Source organism: Ochotona princeps, chromosome 10, assembly GCF_030435755.1.
Source record: "Ochotona princeps isolate mOchPri1 chromosome 10, mOchPri1.hap1, whole genome shotgun sequence".
Classification (NCBI taxonomy): Eukaryota; Metazoa; Chordata; class Mammalia; order Lagomorpha; family Ochotonidae; genus Ochotona; species Ochotona princeps.
In genome coordinates this window covers 74,445,528-74,465,871 of record NC_080841.1, presented here as the reverse complement: position 1 = coordinate 74,465,871, position 20,344 = coordinate 74,445,528, and the positions used below count along the sequence as shown (strand labels likewise).

The 20,344-nt window shown below is 46.1% G+C and overlaps 1 protein-coding gene across 2 annotated transcripts in view; it reads right to left on the bottom strand.

Moving 5' to 3' along the window:
- ITGB1 (integrin subunit beta 1) overlaps positions 1 to 20,055 on the bottom strand; it is a 40,590-nt gene extending 20,535 nt beyond the window's left edge. For both annotated transcript variants that reach the window (XM_058669641.1, XM_058669642.1), the window contains exons 1-3: positions 19,904 to 20,055; positions 4,887 to 4,953; positions 2,066 to 2,151 (exon numbers count right to left, since the gene is read on the bottom strand). In XM_058669641.1, coding sequence (XP_058525624.1) covers positions 2,066 to 2,151; positions 4,887 to 4,953 — 153 coding nt within the window. In that variant the 5' untranslated portion in view covers positions 19,904 to 20,055. The remainder of the gene's footprint in view (positions 1 to 2,065; positions 2,152 to 4,886; positions 4,954 to 19,903) is intronic.
- Positions 20,056 to 20,344: the final 289 nt, after the last annotated feature.

The following is a 20,344-nucleotide window of genomic DNA, read 5'->3' as shown; positions in this document are numbered from 1 at the left end:
TAAGAAATTTAACACTGATTTAAGTATACCTGAGAGTCAGAACAAGTTTCTAAGTATTGGCTATCATTTTAAGTGTTTACAAACGATTTAAATCAAAGTATTTTACAGGGGCAGGCATTCTGTCTATTGAATAAGACGCCCACATCTCACACTGACATGCCTGGTTCTAGCTTCCAATTCCCATCTGGGGGAGGCGCCAGGTGATGGCCTAAGCCTTCCATTGGAGACCCAGATTAAGTTCTCAGCTTCCAGCTGCAGTGCAGCCCAATCTTGAAGATTACAGGGATTTGGGCAAGGAGCTGGCAGATTACAGCTCTCTGTCACTCTCTGAAATAATTTAAGTATTTTGTGAAATATGAAAACGGAAGGAAAAGTAAGGGCATGATAATCGTATCTATTCTTATGCACCAATTTCATGACTTGAACATAAAGTATGAGTGAAGATACTTAAACGTAAAGAATAAACAGGGGCCAGCACTGTGTCACAGCAGGTAAAGCCTGCTGCAAGGCATCCCATATGGGCACCAGCTCAAGACTCAGCTGCCCACTTCTGATCCACCTCCCTGCTAACACATCTGAGCAAGCAGAAGACAGTCCAAGTACGTGGGTGTCTGCACCGACATGGGAGACCTGAAGAAGCTCCGGGATCCTGACTTAAGTGGTCATTTGTAGAATGAGCCAATGGAATGCAACATCTCTCCCTGTCTCTAATTATGGCTTTCAAATAAAAACAAAACAAAAAGAATAATGACTTCACAAATGTTCAAGTCAAACACAACACTGCTGAGGTCACTTTTGAGAAACAGCTGGGAGAGACCACCAAGATACAAATGGCTCAAGGCTGGGACTAATGTTTCAGCTCTGAAATAGCTCCTGACCTAAAGCACAAAATCTAGGTGGGGATTATACTTTTCCATATATCAGCCAATTCAGACACTTTAAGAATATATTCTGAAAGAGCTTTTAATCATTTAAAAATTATGTCCCAAAACTCTGAAGCTGAATTTTAGGAATATCCCAGGCCTGAGTGAATCCCATTGCACAGTAAGCACCACCTCCACCTCCTCAGTCAGGCAAGCTCTGTGCTAGACCCGGAGGGCAGTCGCTGTCCCTACAGTGCCTCCCACTCAATCCCACACCGTGTAATCCCAATACAACCTGTACACCATTCTCAAGAGAATACCAAGTGTCAACACAAAAAATTCTGTAAAGAAACAAAGTTTCTCAATACTCTTCCATGGTCAAACCACAAATCTGATTATGTGAGCAGCTATGGCAACAAAAACAAATAGGTACTTAAAATGTGGGTACAAATGCCTGATAAAAAAAGTATGCTTTTATCTTCTGATATTAGTTGTTTATTCTGTGAATAAACTGCTTCACTTCTGATCTGGCCTCTTTACCTCCTGTTCTGATATTAGGGCCTATGCAAGGAAAGGGTTAAAAATGACAGAAGGGGTAGAATCCAAATGCCAACCACAGCAGGTTCTTAAGGACACAAATCAATTCTATATTATTTTAATTCAGACTTCACTGGGAAGGTTACTTAATTCACACACACACACACACACACACACACCCCAGAAAAGTTACAACAAACAGCTAAATTACTTTGGAAAGTTACCCAACACAAATTTGACACATGTCCTAAAGGTGAACCACACATGTTCTAAACCTATCCAGCATTCACAACAAAAAAAGAAAATTAACTCTAAAATTATGTGTTACAACATGCAAAATATGCATATTCGAAATGACATTATTTCAACATTGATTCTTTTATACTAGGTTATAAAGTACAATAAATATTTGAAACTTACAGCAATTTTCAATTTCTAACACCCAAACAAAGGTACTGCAAGAAGTTTGTGGAAACAGAACTGAAAGGTAAGCCTTGGTGCAGACAATCTTTGCTAGCTTGAGCACCCTTAAAAGTCAGAGCCCTACAGTTTCAGGGCCCACGGGCTGCTATGCTGAATGGCACAGTTCTCAGCCATCACGTATTATATAATACGCATCGGGAACCTGAGGACTGCAGATTTTAAACAGGAAGCTATCTACTTACCGAATTCGTGCACCACCCACAATTGGGGCCTGCCTGTATGCATTCTCCACAGGATTTAGCGTTGGCTTTTATACATCTATTTTCATCTGTCAAGAAAATGAACAGACCATTTTCCATGAAGTTGCAGAGAGAATACAATGAAACAGGATCATTGAAGCAAGTGACGCTGTGTGAGTGAGCATGACAGTTATCAAACTGAAGGCATCGACTGATCCCAGAGGTGGTACTGCAAGCCATGGAAGAACAGATGTCTTCCTTGTTTTCCATATGAAAGCCAAGTACCTTCTGTACATTTACGTACTTGTGTTCAAAGGCACAAATTTCTAAATTTGTCATTTGGGATGGTCACAAACGTCCTACACTTTCTTACAATGAGGTAAAGGGCTCACACTTACCCAAAATGACCCCTGGGGACCTTTCTTTAGGGATATGAAGCCACTGAGATGCTCACTGATCCGATCCATAACCCAGGGCTGCTCTGGTCTATTCAGTGTGTCCTTAAATGTCTCTGAACTTGCCTAAGGAGCAGTTTGCCTCTCATACACTAAACACAGGAAGGACTGGCTGTCATCTCTTTCCCGATTATTAACTTCACATGTTCCCATCCACAGGAAATTTGAAAAATTCATAAAACTATAAATCCAAAAAAGTCATCTACACCACTACCAGATAACCACTGCACCCTGCCACCTATTTCTTTCCAGCTGTTGTCTTAGAGACAACAGAGAAGCAAGTACACATAGACCATTCAAGTGAAACCGATGACACAATTTGCATAGCATTTAATATGCCGCTTTTAAGTGTTTTGTTGTGTGATTACAAATTCTTCAAAAGCATACCTTGTGGTTATTATGCAGCTTCTCATTACTTGAATATATGCTACTTAATGTTGGGACAATTCCATGTGTGTGTGCGATACACATGCTTGTTCACATGTGCAGACTCCATGCACGGGCACACAATTACTGTACATATACACATATGTCCAGCACACATATACAACACACTACACTCATCTACACACATACCATACTCATCCGTATACACAGTGGTTTGCACATGCACACACACACACACATATTGTGAACACGCACATTTATCCATGCACTCTGGAACTGTTTTTGTTTTCTTTTTAAGATTTACTTATTTATAGGAAAGCCATAGAGAGAGAAAAAAAAATAGAGCTCTTCCATCTGCTGGTTCACTCCCCAAAGTCCCACAGCAGCCAGGACTAGGCCAGGCCTGAGGTCAGAAGCAGGGAATCCCGGCAGGGGCCCAAGCATGTGCGCCGTCACTGGCTCTCTCCCAGATGCAGTAGCAGGAAGCTGGACCAGATGTGTAATAGCTGGGACTGAACTAGGCACTTCAACGTGGGACATGGGTTCTCACGCAACTGTTGAACCTGCTGCACCACAGCACCCATTTCAACCACTTATATCTATAATATACACACTGGACATTCCAAAAGGGAGACATACTAAACATTATATTAATGTTTTCACAATTCTCAATACATTCTAATTTCTACTCAAGTAATATGCCTATTAATACTCTCACATGCCATGTACTAATATCATTTCACCAAACCTCCTATACTAGGTTCTTATTGTCACAAATGTTGCTCCTCGGTGGACAATGAGCCCAGTGGTTAAAACACACATGTTCCATACTGGAAGACAGTGGTGAGGGTTCAACTACTTAAGTCCTACATCCCACACTGGGTATCTGGATTGTCCTCTGGGCATCAGCCACAGTTCAGCTCCTGCTGTTGTGGGAGTTTGGGTGGCAGAACAGCACATGTGAGCTCAATTATGCCTGTCTGTCTCTATCTCTGCCTCTCAAACAAAACACAATGTAAAAACGTATTTTAATTTTACTACTAGGCATAAAGAAAGCATCAAACTGTCAAGTTATTTAAGGCTTCAATTATTCATGTTCACTGGTCACTTATTTTTTAAGTTCTGTGTTTGCTTGCAAATTTTTCAACTGTCACATTTATTGTTTTTATTGATTTCTGCTCACATTACTTAAGGTATAAGCCTGTTTAATTTCTAGTGTGATTTATCATATTCCAACACATACTGTTTTTCTTGCTGTCACTGGTAATTTTGTGTAACCCACGTAGACCAACATGTGTTCCCTGATGGAACCGCCCACTGTTTTTACGTGTAGCAAGGCACTGCTCCTGGGCTGGGCTCCAGACAGGAACAAACAGATCATGATCTACTTGTAGACACGTTACCTGCCAGGACTTCTCTCTGCACGCTCAGCCATTCCTGTCCAATTCATGCTTGTAAGCTCAGCTTTTAGCCAGACAACATGACAGGAGTGGGAGCAGCTTGGCCACAGAGACCCCTTGCCCTTCACTCTGAGGACATGATGTCACTGTGGGGCTTCCAGGGGAGTGGCAACATTGGACTTGAGTTTTCTCCAGGAGCCCGGTCAACAGTGAAAACCAGGGGGTGCTATGGTGGAACGGCAGGTTAGCCACCATCTGCCACACACTTGCGTTCCATGTGAGCAATAAGTCCCGTTGCTCCATTTTTGATCTAGTCTTTTGCTAACGCACCTGGGAAAGCAGCAGAGAATGGCCCGAGGACCTGAGCTTCTGCGACCTCACAGGAGATCTGGATGAAGCTCCAGGATTCAGCCTGGCACAGCCATGGCTCTGGAGCCATTTGGGGAGTTGAAGCACACCAGTGGATCAAAGAACATTCATTCTCCCACCCTTTCTTGCACTCTGGCTTTCAAATAAATCTTTAAAACAAAACAAAACAAAACACCAGTACCACAATGAAAAGCTGAGAAAACTTTCTTTTACCTGTTTGGCCAAACACACAGCAAATTGAACCGATCAGTCCAATGAAGAAAATCAGTTGTAAATGCATCTGAAATTTTAAAAATATGTATCATTATACCAAAGAAAGTAATAAATGAAAATTCGTTTAGTACAAAAAGTTCCAGTCCATCTCCAGACATTATAAACCATCACAGACGTTGTCAGCCCCTCCCCCACTAGCACAATAACTTCCATGCCACACCCAAGGGAGCATTCTGCCATTTCTCTAACTCAGAGGCACCTTAACCTTTAACAGTGCCTAGTGTTCTCCAACACCATCAAGGCTCTCCTAGCTCCAGGGGAGCACCCAGAGGCCTAGTCAGAGCACTAGGGCTGAGCATCGGTGTGAGCAAACAAATCCTGATCCAGATGGCCCCTCTGCAACTATTCAAGAGTTGTCATCCTCTGCAGGCCAAAATCAACAAACCTGCAGAAGGTCCCAAATAAATTTTTGCATCTGAGTTCCCATTATTTTTTTAGAAAAAATTAGATGTGGGTAAAATAATTAAAATATTAATTCTCTACATTTTGCAGGTCTGAAAATGAGGCAAAACAATTCTTTTAAAAAGCCACAGTCTGGGACCAGCGCGAGATAGCCTAGCTGCTAAAGTCCTCACTTTGCAGCGCCAGGATCCCATATGGACGCTGGTTCTAATCCCGGCAGCCCCGCTTCCCATCTAGCTCCCTACTTGTGGCCTGGGAAAGCAGTCAAGGACGGACCAAAGCCTTGGGACCCTGCACCCACATGGCAGACCCGGAAGAAGCTCCTGGCTCCTGCCTTTGGATTGACTAAGCTCTAATCATTGTGGCTGTTGGGGAGTGAATCATCAGACCGAAGATCTTCTTCTCTGTCTGTCCTCCTCACTGTATATCTGATTTTTCCATAAAAATTAAAAATAAATCAAAAGGCAAAGTCCCTAAGCAATCATTAGACTCCAGGGGGAAAAAAACTGATCAGCACTCTACATGTTGAGATCCCCTCCATCTCCAACCACAAGGCACTGAATCAGGGGCTGCTCAGCAGCCAGTACTGCGCACGCACTCCTTAGCCACATCCACCCTTGGGCAGCTACTCTAGCCACTATGCACACATGAAGACACAGGTACCAAAAAAGGAAACACACACCAAAAGCTTGCCTTTCCTAGCTATCAAATTAAGTAAAATTAAAGCAACCTACAGTAAAGTAGGAACAATTTTTTTTAAAAGTTGTTCTAACTCAATAAAACCTACTTAAAGATGGCCAAGAGAAACCAACTGCAACTCTCATGGGAAGTGATTTCACAGTGCTTCTACCTTGTAACTCAGTAACCCAACTGCTGGGGAATCACCCATAAGCACATCCACAAGCACAGCACAGCACAGCACAGCACAGCGCTCAGGACACTTACAAGAAGAGACAGGGAAGTGCAATGGCATCAGAGCGGTGGACACTGAGCTGGAAAAAAGACAGAGCGCCACCACATTCACAGGACACAGTGGACACACAGACACAAGAGGAGAGCAGAAGTGACAGCACATGAACCACCAAGCAAGACACCTGGAGAAGAGACAACACCACATAAGACAGCAGTATGTGCATGTGTGTGTGTGTGTGTGTGTGTGTGTAGAGACAGCAGGGTGTGTGTGTGTGTGTGTGTGTAGAGACAGCAGGGTGTGTCTGTAGACAGCACCATAGAAGACAACACATGCGTGCTCACATGTTCATCTGTCACATTGCTTTTTAATGAAAACAACTATCCTTGTTTCTTGGTAAGTTTTGGCCAGTAACAAAGAGCTAACTGAACTCCAAGCCCAATGTTCTCCCTCCTGGGTGCACTCCCCTGCCATGGTGCCATACGCATCAGCAACACCTGTGCCACCCCTGCTCCAGGCTGGCTCCTCCAAGGGAAACACGAGGAGAACCTGCACAGGCATCAATGATATAAACCTTGCTTCTGTCATGCCTTGAGCTTAGTTTTGCTCACACATTACCTGTGACTGCATCCAAGATGGCAGCAGAAGGGTAGGGTAGCAAGTGGGAAACACACAGCAGTTCACCTTCTAAGGCCTGCCTGAAATGTGCAGTCCATCAGAACAGACTAGAAATCTACACAACTCAACTAATGCTGACAATTCCAAGGGCATGAGCCCATGAGCCCTGCAGACACACACTGCCTGATGAAGATGTCTGAGTAGCTTCACTAGCCACTACATAAATGGAGTCACATTTGGGATACTACTCAGGCTACTTTAATGACCACAGAATTCCAAGAATCGCTACTAGGATAAGGGTACCGGGCAACGGAAAATCTGTCCTAATATTATTCTAAGACTATCAGTTTTAAAACATCACTTTAAGGAGCACTGCCCTTTTCCTTCAATAAACCTTGACAAGCCAAAGGTGCACCTTCTGAAATCCTCCTGCCTCTGCTAAGCTCCCAATCCAGATTCAGGCGAGGCCAACATGGGCACAGGAGAGCAGATGAGAGGGCTGTAACAGTCCCAGCACTCAACTCCTCTCTCCTGGGAATGCTGAGATCCAGGCCAGAAATAGGTGTGTTCACTAGCTGATGACATCTGGAAAAGGCCAGGCCTTCCCTCCAGGCAATGGAGATGCAGGACAGTAACAGAGATGACAGCAACACAGAATAAAAGAGGTGTGGGCATCTGGCCTAGTGATTAAGACATGCACACCCACACTGGAGTATGTGGGCCCTGGCTCCCCACTCAGCTTCCTGCTAATACACTCCGGGAGGCAGCAGTGAAAGCTTAAGTGGTTGGATTCCTGCCACCCACACAGCAAACCAGAGTTTCTGGCTCCCAGCTTCAGCCCAGCCCAGCCCTGCCCCACCATGGCAGACACTAGTGAACCAAAGCCTGAGGGCTCTCTTGCCTCTTAAAGCAATGAGGGTGCAGCAGTCTGATCTGGAAGTTGACCTCAGAAGAAGAGGTACTTAAGAGAGTGAACCAAGAGAAAGAGCAAAAAGCCAACACAAGGGTCTTTATCTCACAGTGGATATCTGGAGGTTCAACCTTGACATCCAGTGCAATAATGTGCCCTCAGAGGAGCATCAGTGCAAAGCACCTCTTCAACTCCAGGCTCCTGCAGCGAAGCAGCGGCCTTGCTCAAGAAGCACTCGCTCCTCTACACTTCCAAGCAGTGCCCACCTGAGAAGGTCCCACATGGTCACCTGGTAGAGACCATGTGACATCACTCAAACCCACAGCTGGATTTCATGGAGGGCCGCTGCTGCCCACAGCAGACATCGTGGGAAGGACCTGTTGCATGACAAGGCCAGACAGGCCATTCCCCAGGAACACAGGAGATGTGTTTTAGAGATTCAAGCACTTGAATGCATGAGTTACTTCACTTAAACTTTCAATACTAGGCTTTTATTCCAACATCTTCAAGTAAAAGAAACAACGACAATAATAATAGCATCCATATCTTCCAGTCACCCAGTCAGGTTCAGGAGTCATTATTTGGGAAACCAAGCCACAGACAAGGTAAGGAACTAGGTGGCTGGGACTGAAACCAGACCACCTGAGCCCAGAGGCGGTCCGAATACAAACGTCATTAACTCTGAGTTTTTGAAGGCTTGCTTAATCACTATTTTAAAGGAAACAACATCATGTTAGAACTGACTCAGGGTGCAGAAATGTAAAGAGCTTGTCATGCTTGGTGAGTTGATCCTGTGGCCTCTCAGGCTGACTGGAGGCCAACGAGCTATTTTAACTTTGTTACTCCACAAATACAGACACAAGGTTTCTGTCCCTTTCCCACCAGAATATCTCACTCTGAGGTCATTTTCTCTCGTGTTCAATTTTATCTACGGGGTCACAATTCACCTTCTGAACAATAATCTTAGGCACCTCCCACACACCAACCTCATCTTAATGTCCAATAGCAGCAAATGGGTGCAATGGTGCTACTGTCAGGAAAATTGTGCCCAACTGTGTTAATCCTCACAGTACAAGCATCTTTATTCATGAAGGTTAAAGATGATTTTATATTCCATTCAAGCTTTTAAATACACACTCAGTTAACTCAACTGGCATTTTCTTTTACATTTGCAGACAATTTTAAAACTGCATGTACAGGTTGAAATCCCTTATTTGAAATGCCTGAGACCAGAAAGGTTTGGATTTCTGATGTTTGGGGATTCTGAAGTGAAGTGTGTATGGGGTGGGGAAGTAAAAGCTTGTAGAAAATGGAATTAAATGATAATTCAAATTTTCCATTAACTTTTTGAAACTCCTGCTTGCACAGGATACATTAGAGATGGGACCCAAGTCTAAATATGAAATTCCTTACACACATGTCTTTCTTATACAGCCGGAGGAGACGACCTGCAGTACTGTTAGTGTACCTCCAGCTTGCGAACCCTTCCCCAGGTCAGGTGCACAATCTTCCACTCAGGGTATCACCTCACCTTTCAGATCCTCCAGCAGTTTATAGTTTGGAATTTCAGATTAGGAATGCTCATTCCATGCTGTATTTCTAGAGATTCAGCAATTCTACTTCACAGAAAAGCCTAACTTTTAAAAATCGTTGTAAGTGACATTTACATCAGAGTTTCAGGGTAAGATCTCCATAAACTAACCCATACCAGAAGTAATGCACAAGATTTCTTCTTTTAAAAAATATTTATTTTTATTCATTTTTATTTTATTTGCTCACACTTTGAGATACGGCAAAGTTGGATGTATCCCAAGTCTGGTTCTACCACTACTATTTCCTACATTTTTATTATGTATTTTTATTATCTATTTTTATTTTAATTTGAAATCTGAGTGAACAAGCTGAGTGACAGTGAGTGAAAAGACATCTTCAGGTAACTGTTTGACTCCCCAAATGCCCACAAGAGGCAGGGCTAAGCCAGGCTGAAGTCAAGGGCCAAGAATTCCACCCAGTATCCCATCCGGGTGGCAGGGGCCCAAGTATCTGGCTGGATTGGTGGCCTCCCGGGGTGCACAATAGCAGGAAGCTGGAATCAGAAGCAGAGCTGAAATCTGAACTCAAAGACTCAGATATGGAATGTAGGCTTCTCAAACCAGATCTTAACCGCCACAAATAGTCACCCCACTATTATCACTTCCTGTATTTGCTTTTTGGGGTAGGTAATGTTATGGTGCCCACCTGACCAGGTAAGGAATACTCTGAAACCTGGGAAAGCATTATTGTGCCTGTAAGGGTGCTTCCAGGTAAGATTAGCATGCAAGCTGACTGTGCTGGGTGGGCAGACTGGGCTTCCATATGGGTGGGCATCCTCAATGGCCACGTATCTGAAGAAAAAGAATGGGACTGCAATCTGGACTCTGAGCACAGAGGCAAGCTGACCCCTGCCTCACATGTCAGCTGTGGGTACAGGCATCTGGACTCCAGGACTAAACCTGGAGCCCCGATGCTGAAGTTCCAATCTCCCATCCTCATGGACACATCTTCCGCACCCCTGGTCCCGAAGCCCTGGACTGACTTAGATGTGGAGTGAGCATGCCAGGACCTTGTCAGCTGCCACACTCACAGGAGCTAAATCCCTAATATATTCCCCCTCATGTACTTGATTTCCTACCAAATCTGTACCTCTAGAGAACCTAATAATACCTTTCTAAAAAAAAGATTTATTTATTTTTATTGGGAAGTCTGATTTACAGAGAAAGATCTTCCACACACTGCTTTTACTTTCCAAGTGGCCATAACAGCCAGAGCTGAGCCGATCCGAAGCCAAGAGCCAGGGGTTTCTTCCAGGTATGCTATGTGGGTGCAGGGTCCCAAGGCTTTGGGCCATCCTCCACTGCTTTTCCAGGCCACAAGCAGGGAGTTGGAAGGGAAGCAGAAAAACCAGGATACGAACCGGCGCTCATATGGTGAGGATTTTAACCACTGAGCCATTACACCGGGCCTGACTAATACACCTTAAAGCAGGAAAAAAGAAACAGGCCAATAATGGATTTTAATATTTAAAAATCAGTGTAGAAAGTAGAAAGATCTTAGTTAGGAGTAATAAGCAATAGCTAAAAACATCACAAGATACCCATTTCATTCCTATACTTCTTTGGTATCCTATGTTAACTGCCACATAGCAAAGAAAGCGGATCACTTATCTTTTTGAGGCTGGCTTATTTCAGCGATAATAGTGGTCTTACTTTTTACTTAAATATTATAGTTACTGGTGAATTAAGTCCGTGATTATACAGTGAACTGAAATTATGTCTTTGTAAAATTAAAGGAAAAAAGGAAAGGGAGACTAAGGGAGGGAGTGAAAGAGGGAAGAAAGTACAGTTATCTTCTTACACCTGTTTGTTTATGTTAATAACATTTTTTAAAATATCATGATATACTTCAGTAGCAGAATGATGGACTTATGACTGCTGCTGAAGACTACACTCCTGTAATAACATAAGGGAAAATGAGGGGGGGCGGGGGCGGAAGGGATGAAACCCTGGGCCTCTTGTAATGTATAATCAAAAATACAAAATTTAAAAGGGAGTTTTTAAAAATCAGTGTACTCTGGAACAGACTTGATGAGTCTAGAACCACTCTATGGTAGTTCCCACTTATCCCACTAAGAGTCAAATGGGAACAGAAGTGAGCAACCGAGACATCTCACTGAGCTTTGTAGCATTTGAAGGTGAGGCGTGGGGATGACATCACCCCTGGCCAGAGCACCCTTCCCCTTGTAGGAAGAGTAAGTAAAATTTCCCTTCTGTCTGGCAGGAGGAGGTATGGTGATGACTAGACATGTTTATGGCCCAAATAACATCAAAGGATTAATGATTAACAAAATGTAACAGGAAGGACAGAAAAGGAACTGCAATGAATGAATGAGTGAGTGAATGAGTAAGAGGATGACAAGAGGCTGTGTAACACAGAAGACAAAAAGCCTGGGTGAGCGACCATTTGAAGCCCATCGCCCACCACTCCACGAACAGCAGTCTGAACTGGAAACCTCCTACAGTTCAATATCCTCACCCTGTTGAAAAAACTCTCTAAGGAGTACCAACACCTCTCCACCCAGAGTTACTGTTGGCCTGAGTTAATGAGCTTCAACAGCCAAAGTCTGAAATCTGACAGCAGCTTGTAACAGGGCTAGAGACTCAAACATCTTCCTCCCTGGTGACTACCCTAACCACCTTCTCCAGGAAATGGCACACCAGGCAAGGTCAGCCACTACTAACCACTAACCAGTCCACACGCACGAGGAGCACAGTGGGACATGCTGCCAGGTCAGCGACCAAGAGGCCCAAGAGATAAGCAGAGGCAAAGGCTGGGAACACTGGGCACAGTGGACACAGGATGACAACGCACCACGTATTACTTCTCCAGGACAAAAAGTGAGAGTGAGGGAGGAATCTTCTCCGGAAGAAGGAAATCTACATGAACTCATTTTGTTCTTTAAGGAGTTGGGAAACTTCAAATACATCGGACCCCAGTGATCAAAACATGAAGACCACAAAAAAGACGAAAAGGAAGGAAGGAAATGTAGATCAGGATCCTCTACAGAACTCAAACATCAACCAGCACAAAAGGAAGATCAGATAAGAAAAATGTACAAAATTCAAGCCAATCAACATGACCCAAAAAAGGAACAACTGGTCAGCCACCTAACCACCCTCTCCTGCTAAGACAACCTTAAGTACAAGGGGGAGAAAATGATGCATTAAATTCAAAGAAAGGGAATACAAAACACATTCAAAACAGCAGGAGGATAGCTAGCCTAGGGAAAGGTAAAACACACAGGCCAAACAAAGCTATCCAAGCCCCCAGGGCTGAGCCAGTAAGTCCCTCCAGCTCCAGTAAGAGGAGCACCTAAGCTGAGGAGTGTTAATCCAAACCCAGGCTGCTATCATGGACACTTTCTAAGAACAGTGTTGGCCTTTCCCCATGAGAAGAAACAAAGTCAGCAAGTGTTTGAGTTTTGAGTTCAGAAAGCTTACTCTGGAGCAAGCTTACAAAGCTGCTAGAGAATGCAGGCAGAAGGGACTTCCTGATTAATGATAACCACAGGCACTTGTATTCCATAGAACTTGTCAGGAATTGTGAGTCATGTCCCCAAACGGCACCATCTCACCCACTGTTCAGGTAGGACCATTCAAACACCCTATCTTGACCAAACTAATGCTAGTCATGATCTTCTGCCCTATCCAATCAGGAACAAAAACAGCACTGGCTGTGTCTTCCATATGCAAAACTGAACTATGCACAGGGAGGAAGACGTCATTTAAGTTTTCATTTTGCTCATCTGGAGGATAGCACAGGATTATGACTGTGAAAGCTTTGGGTCAGGAAGCATCTTTATAGCGATCTTCACCTCCGAATCTACTTGCCTGCTCCATCTTTCTTCTTCATCAACTCATTCACTTGCCAAGAACCTCTACAATAAGAACCCAACTAAACTTTATACATATTACTCAGTCTTTAACTCATACTTCTTTAATTAGCATCAATTTTATTCCCTATTAATTGTAATTGTATTATATCTGCCTAATATGAGGATACTGATAAGGTTATGCAAAAATGGAATTAGAAGCTAAATTTATTGATGCAGAAGAGTTTTAAATCCTTGGGCTGCTTTTATATAGTATCCATTTTCTACAAACTTCTTAAAGCACCCGGGCATAACACTATAGTACTAAATGTAAATGTGTTCACTCAAACTGTAACTTCTTCCCTAACGGTCAGATATCACTGCACAACCACGCGTTTTACAAGCACTGACATTTTGACACAAAAGAGAACTGGAATATTGGTTGCAGGGGGGAATGACAGTAAACACTTCGCCTAATTTCACAAAATCTAAGCTTTTAGTAAATTCAATCAATAAAAATGCACTGAAAGGACTTCCACATGTCAACTGGTACATGCCTGATCTTCAACAAAAAGAAAGATAACCTCTCTTATACCTTTCTTTTTTTAGCTCTTACTGGTTCTTCATCTCTTTAACAATTAAACAGCAACAAAAACTACTTCTTTCTGATTCCAAAGCACATTTCTAACAGTCCCCGCGTGACAAACTTTCAATGATGCCCAGCAACAGTGTAGGGTTTTGTTTTGTTTTGTTTTGCTTTTTAAAAGATTAGTATTATGATTATTATTATTATTGGAAAGGCAAAAATACAGAGAGGAGGAGATACAAAGAGAAAGATATTCCATCAGCTGGTTCACTTCCCAAGTGGCCACAACGGCCGGAGTTAAGCCAATCTGCAGGAAAGACACAGGAGCCTCCTCTGGGTCTCCTACATGGGTGCAGCGTCCCAAGGCTTTGGGCAATCTTAAATTGCCCTCCCAGGCCACAGGCATGAAGCTGGATGGGAAGTGGAGCAGCTGGAACACGAACTGATGCTCATATAGGATCCCAGTGAATGCAAGGTGAATATTTAGCCTCTATGCTATCACACCAGGCCCACTGTCTAGGTTTTAATCAAGCACTGGCGGTAAGTTATTCTATTCACGTCCATGGCTAAACAGAGTAGAGTTGAACACCGGAATTTGGACCTTTATGGCATATACCCAATACACACATACAACTTCACAGCTACATGAGTAATCAACTAAATATGGAACATTTAAACTGGCCCCATTAGCTCAGCAGTGCAGCAAGCTTATTCTTTTAATTTTTTTAAAGATTTTATTCATTTTATTACAAAGTCAAATATACACAGAGGAGGAAAGACAGAGAGAAGATCTTCCGTCCGATGATTCACTCTCCAAGTGAGCCGCAACGGGCCGGTGCGCGCCGATCCGAAGCCGGGAACCTGGAACCTCTTCGGGGCTCCCACGTGGGTGCAGGGTCCCAATGCATTGGGCCGTCCTCGACTGCTTTCCCAGGCCACAAGCAGGGAGCTGGATGGGAAGTGGAGCTGCCGGGATTAGAACCGGCACCCATATGGGATCCCGGGGCTTTCAAGGCGAGGACTCCAGCTGCTAGGCCACGCCGCCGGGCCCCAGAAAGCTTATTCTCCACCCTGTGGTGCCAGCATTGTAGATGGGCCCCAGTTCATGTCCCAGCTGCTCCACTTCTCATCTAGTTCTTGGATCATGGCCTAGGAAGGCAGCAGAGGATGGACCAAGTCCTTGGGACCTTGTACCCATGTTGGAAACACAGAGGAAGTTCCTGGCTCTCAGCTTTCATCAGCTCAGCTCTGGCCATTGTGGCCATCTGGGGAGTGAAGCAGCAGATCAAAGACATTCTCTGTCTCCATCTCTCCATAAAATCTGCCTTTCAAAAAAAAAAAAATATGTATATATCCATATCCCCATTGGGGCTAGCACTACCAGCATCCCACATGGAGACCAGTTCAAGTCCCAACCTGGCAGCACCATTTCCCATTCAGCTCCATGCTAGAGGCATGGGAAAGCTGTGGAGGATGGTCCAAGTCCTTGGGCCCCTGCACCCACGTGAGCAAAGCAGAACAATCTCCATGCCCCTGACTTCAGACCACCCCAGCTCTGGCCAGTGTGGTACTTTGAAGAAAGAACCAGTATATAAAGGAAATGTTTCTCCCACTCTTTTCCTAACTCGACCTTTCAAATAAAAATAAAATAAACCCTTAAAAGAAAAATTGGTCCCACAGACAGGTGCCTCCTGTGTCTGCTCATCACTGTTCCAAGTTCAAATCCAATCTCTAGCAGTCTTCCCTTCGGCCAATGCCATTAGGACAGAGCTGGCTAAGCCATCGACCTAGGAACACTCACATCCCCGGTCAGAATGCTTAGGTTCTAGTCTGGTTTATTAAATTTCCGCTACTGCTCACCTCAGCAGGCAGCAGGGGACGGCTCAAGTACTTGGGACCTTGTCACCCACACAGGAGACCCAGCTGGAAGCAGTGGCTCCTTGGTTTGGCCTGCTCAGCTCTTGAGATTTTGTGAGCAAAACAAAAGATGGAAGGTCACTCGCACTCTCTCTGTCTCTCCCCCTCAATTAATGCTCTAGCAGTTGTTGTTCAGTTTTTAAAGCAGACACAAACTGTTCCAGGTAGACAGACAATACTCAACATCAGGCACCGGGCCAACTTCCTGATGTACACCCACTCGGCAGAGGCTCTTGCAGGTGCCTCAAATGCCACACGTTGATAGACTACCATGCAACATGCAATGCAGCCGCATCCTGCAAAGGGTCTCCCATGCCAGAGGGGCTGGACAGCTCTAGCACACATTCCTCAAGTGTAACACAGCAGGGCCAGCAGCTAAAGTTCTTGGCTTGAATGCACCTGGATCCCATATGGGTGCCAGTTCTAATCCCATCCAGCTCCCTGCTTGTGGCCTGGAAAAGCAGAGGAGGACGGCCCAAAGCCTTGGGACCCTGCACCCACATGGGAGACCTGGAGGAAAGTTCCTGGTTCCTGGCTTCGGATTGGTGCAGTACCAGCCATTGCGGTCACTTGGGGAGTGAATCATTGGACAGAAGATCTTCCTCTCTGTCTCTCCTCCTCTCTGTTTTCTCACTTTGCAATATAAATAAACAAATCTTTCAAAAAAAAAAAAAAGCGTAACAGCACAGCACACTCCTGCCCTCTTGGGGGTCTGTCAGGGGAAAATGAACTGGTGGCAGGAGAAAAAGAATGGACCCTACACTGTCCTTCAAGGCCTGGGATGGCAGACCCAAGAAGATCAAGAGACCACGGTGAAGTGCAAACACACTCACAGTAAAGCCATGGGGGGGTCACACTCTTGGACAAAAGTCACAGAGAAACCCAGCAGCAGGGCCTGCGCTGACACCCGGCTACTTCCTCCCAAAGTGCTTTTCTCATAACACACCAACAATGCCACCGCAGAGGGACGTGAATGTCACATCTTTTGTTTTTCAAGTACACTGCCACTGGAAAATCCTACAAGAGCCTCACTCACTCAGTAAAATGTCATCCAAAGGAACTGAAGTCCAGAGCAGAAATGAAGCAAAGAAAAACCTCTCCTACATTTCTCCTCTCCCAGCCACCCTGGGCCAAGCATTGTTAGCGTTCTCTGGCTGCCGGCTCTCCACACACTCCCTTCCTTCCTCTGCCTCCTGGGGCTGTCAGCATTTACAGCCTAAGACGTCCAAGGCAGAACCTCCCAACCTGTGCACCTGAATACATCCTAGACTTTCTTACACATGTCCACCGGCAAGAGAATCCACCCTTCCCTTCAGCCAGCCAGCTCCCTTTGCCAGCACACTGCTTGTCTGGGTGACTGGGCCATTTATTCCCCTGGCCTCAGACACCACAAGTCTCCCTCCTAAACACAGCTCGGGTGCTCCCAATCAAACTATCCCCATTCTACCCGAGCTCTCCAAGGCTTTGTGCTCCCACACTTTTGCCCCCCCATTTGGGAAGGTATTTATGTACTCAAAATATACGCAGAGTTGCAAGTGAAAACATATGCTTCAATACCAATATAGCTTACAATATTATTCATCATAATAAAATGCTAAGCCTTGAAGTAATGAGATTCAAAGATACTCACAATAGTAGGCCTAAATGTGTCTTATGCATCCCAGTGAATAATCTGATACCTTATCTGGTGGGGGGGGGTGCTTTGGGACTATGTAGAATTACAACTCTCTTACAATATGGATTTTTGTGGGCACACCTTGTGTGTGTCTGAAGCAGCTTCTCTTTCACACTTACACACCTCATGATGAGGTCATGTGCACTCGTTGAAGCAACTTCTAGTATAATTAGCCTTACCTTCTAAATCCACAAACCAAAAATAAAGTTTAAAGCTGACCTCTAAACAGTCACATGGTGTTATTTTATAAATAAAAGTTCAGTTGGTGAAAGTCTTATAAATAGCCATTTCCAAAGCAATGAAAAATACAAAACATTGTTGGGCTCCTTTCGCACACACTTTTTCCAGAAAAGCACCTTTTTTCCACCGATCTGCCAAACCATTCTTAACCGGCAAAGGTTCTGAATTTATATATTTAGTTCGTTAGTTATCTTGTAGGATTCCACAGCAATGTATGAACTCAGGAGCCCTGGATCCCATAAACTATATGCTCCTCCATACCCATTCTCTCAAGCAGAGCCCTCAGAACACACTGCTGCCGGGACACAGGCCCCTCCAGGGGCTTAGCCAAGGCGCACTCAAATTCTCTCAGCTAAACACAGATCTAAACCAACTCAAAAGCTGTCACTGCAGCACTGATGAGCTCAGAGCAAACCAGCCAACTGAGGTGAATGGAGACACATTTCCTTCAACCCCGCACCACTCTCCCCTCCCGCAAGGCACCACTTACTCAGCAAGAAGCCAAATAAGCAAATCACAAATGGCAGGAATTCTTATGAAAACTCCCACAATAGTACACAAGCTGATTCATTTTCATGAGCACCAACTGCATCTCCTGCAAGTGCGGATTCAGCAACACCAAGATAGGACTATAACAGTCCCATTCAGTGACGACAGCCCAGCCGATCTAAATCGCACTCCCTATAAAACCAGAGCAAAGTGGTCTGAATGCTGAAACTGCTCCAGCTAATGACTGTGCATGCACAGAATGTTGAGATAAAAAAAAAAAAACCTTAAAATGGAATTTCACATTCCTAAAAGAAAAACCAACATCATGACTACTTAAAATTGCAGGTCTATGAAATCAACATAGATGAAGTTCGTTTGGGAGTTCATTAGCCGTCTGTTTACATGGCAAGGCATTAACCACGTTCCCGATGTTTTAAACCAGCGCTGTATTAACACTTTCCACTTTATACCCAGTTCTCTGCCAAGTAAAATCGCTTTATCCCCAACCCCAAGTGCCCAGAGCAAAACATCAATCTGTGTCATGTGTTTCCTATTTATCACTTACACTCTCCAAGCATTCATTTAGTAATCATCAATAAAGCAAGATCATTTAAAAATATGAGCATTGTATTTGGAGTCTTACAAAGGTAGAACAGGTAACCTCCTTCCTCAGTCATCTCCAAAGGTGGCCTAACACGCAGGGCGGAGTCTAAGAAAACTGCCCAAACAATAAAGTAACTGACAACCAGAATTCCGCCTGCCCGAGGATCCAGAGAAATCCAAGCACCCAACTACCCCACAGATGTAAACATCTGCTTTCAAGCGTTCACAGCAGGGTCCTGATGGCCACTCGCTCAGTTCCTGGACCCACAGACCATGCATGGGGTATTCATCTGTGAAACGGGAGGGGGGGTGACAACAGGACCTCCTCCCAGCTCACTGCCCGATCCCAAAACTGAGCAAGATAATTACAATCTGTCACTGTCAGTAACAGTGTGGCCTTCCTTGTGCCTCGTTTACACAGGAGGAACCAGGAGCTTGGGGGTGGGGGGTGGTCACTAACATTTTTCCCTTAAGTAGGAAATCAAAAGCCAAAAATAGATTGGCGTCCCAGTTACAATGCTCCCAAGGCCCGCTTGTAGCACAAGCAATTACTTGCGAGGAAAATGCAGGCCATAAAGGAGCGCCCAACACGGGTTCCTCCTGCCCCGAAGAGCCCACGATCCCCGCGATCCCCGCGACCCCCGAGGACATGACCGCCAGCACCGCTCCTATGGATCCCAGGCCCCAGCCACTCCCGCCGCCTCATGAGGGCAACCGGGGTCGGGTTCCCGCGTCTCCTCCGGACTCCCCAAGGTCCAGGGCCTCGCGTCTGCTCCACGGCTCCCAGGCGCTGCTCCCGGGGCACGAGGGCAGCGTGTCCACCTCCCGGCTACCACGGGCTGAGGACAGGGACAGACAGGGACTCCGCCCAGCTGGCCAGGGGCTGAGGGCGACGGATCCCAAGCCCCGCGGCTCCTTCCAGCCCCACCGGCGCAAAGGGCCCCGGCTCCCAGGCGCCCGGGGTTGGACAGGCCCTCCACGAGGGCTGCTAAAAGGCCCGGCTCTCCTCGCACGCGCAAGTCCGGGCGCGGCCGGAAAAAGGCCGGTTCCCATCGGCGACCGTTCCCGGCCTCCCGCGTCGGGGCTCCGGCGGCCCGTGGGCAGGCAGGAAAGCCGGCAGGGGAGGTAGGCGAGGAACGGACGGGTGCCGGCCAGACCTTCCCTCGCCCGGCCCGGCCGAGGAGGGGCTCAGGCGCTCACCTTCTCCGAGAGGCGTCCGGGCCTGCGCCTGCGGCCTGGGCCTGCTGCTCCGCGCTCCCGTGGCTAGGCTTCCCTCTCCAGGCTCCCGGGCGCGGCGGGCGGCGGTTCCTCCCGCTCCTCCTCCTCCTCCTCCGCCTCAGGGCCACCAGGCGTGGTCTCGGCGGCCCCGCACCGCCTCCCGGCCGGAAACATCCCCGCCGCTCCGCCCCCGCGCCCCAGCTTGCGCGCCCCGCGCTCCGGAAGCGCATTCCTGTCGGCCGCGCCCTCTGCGCTTCAGGAGGCGCTCAGACAAAGGGCCCCGCGGAGCGGCCGAGGAGGCCCACGCCACGCGTCACCCGACCTCGCCACGCGCGCCCCCTCTGTGCCCCGCTAGGCCTGTCTCCTGCCGGCTCTTCCTCCCGCGTGGCTTCCCTGTGCCCTTCAAGGCTAGGCCCCCAGGGC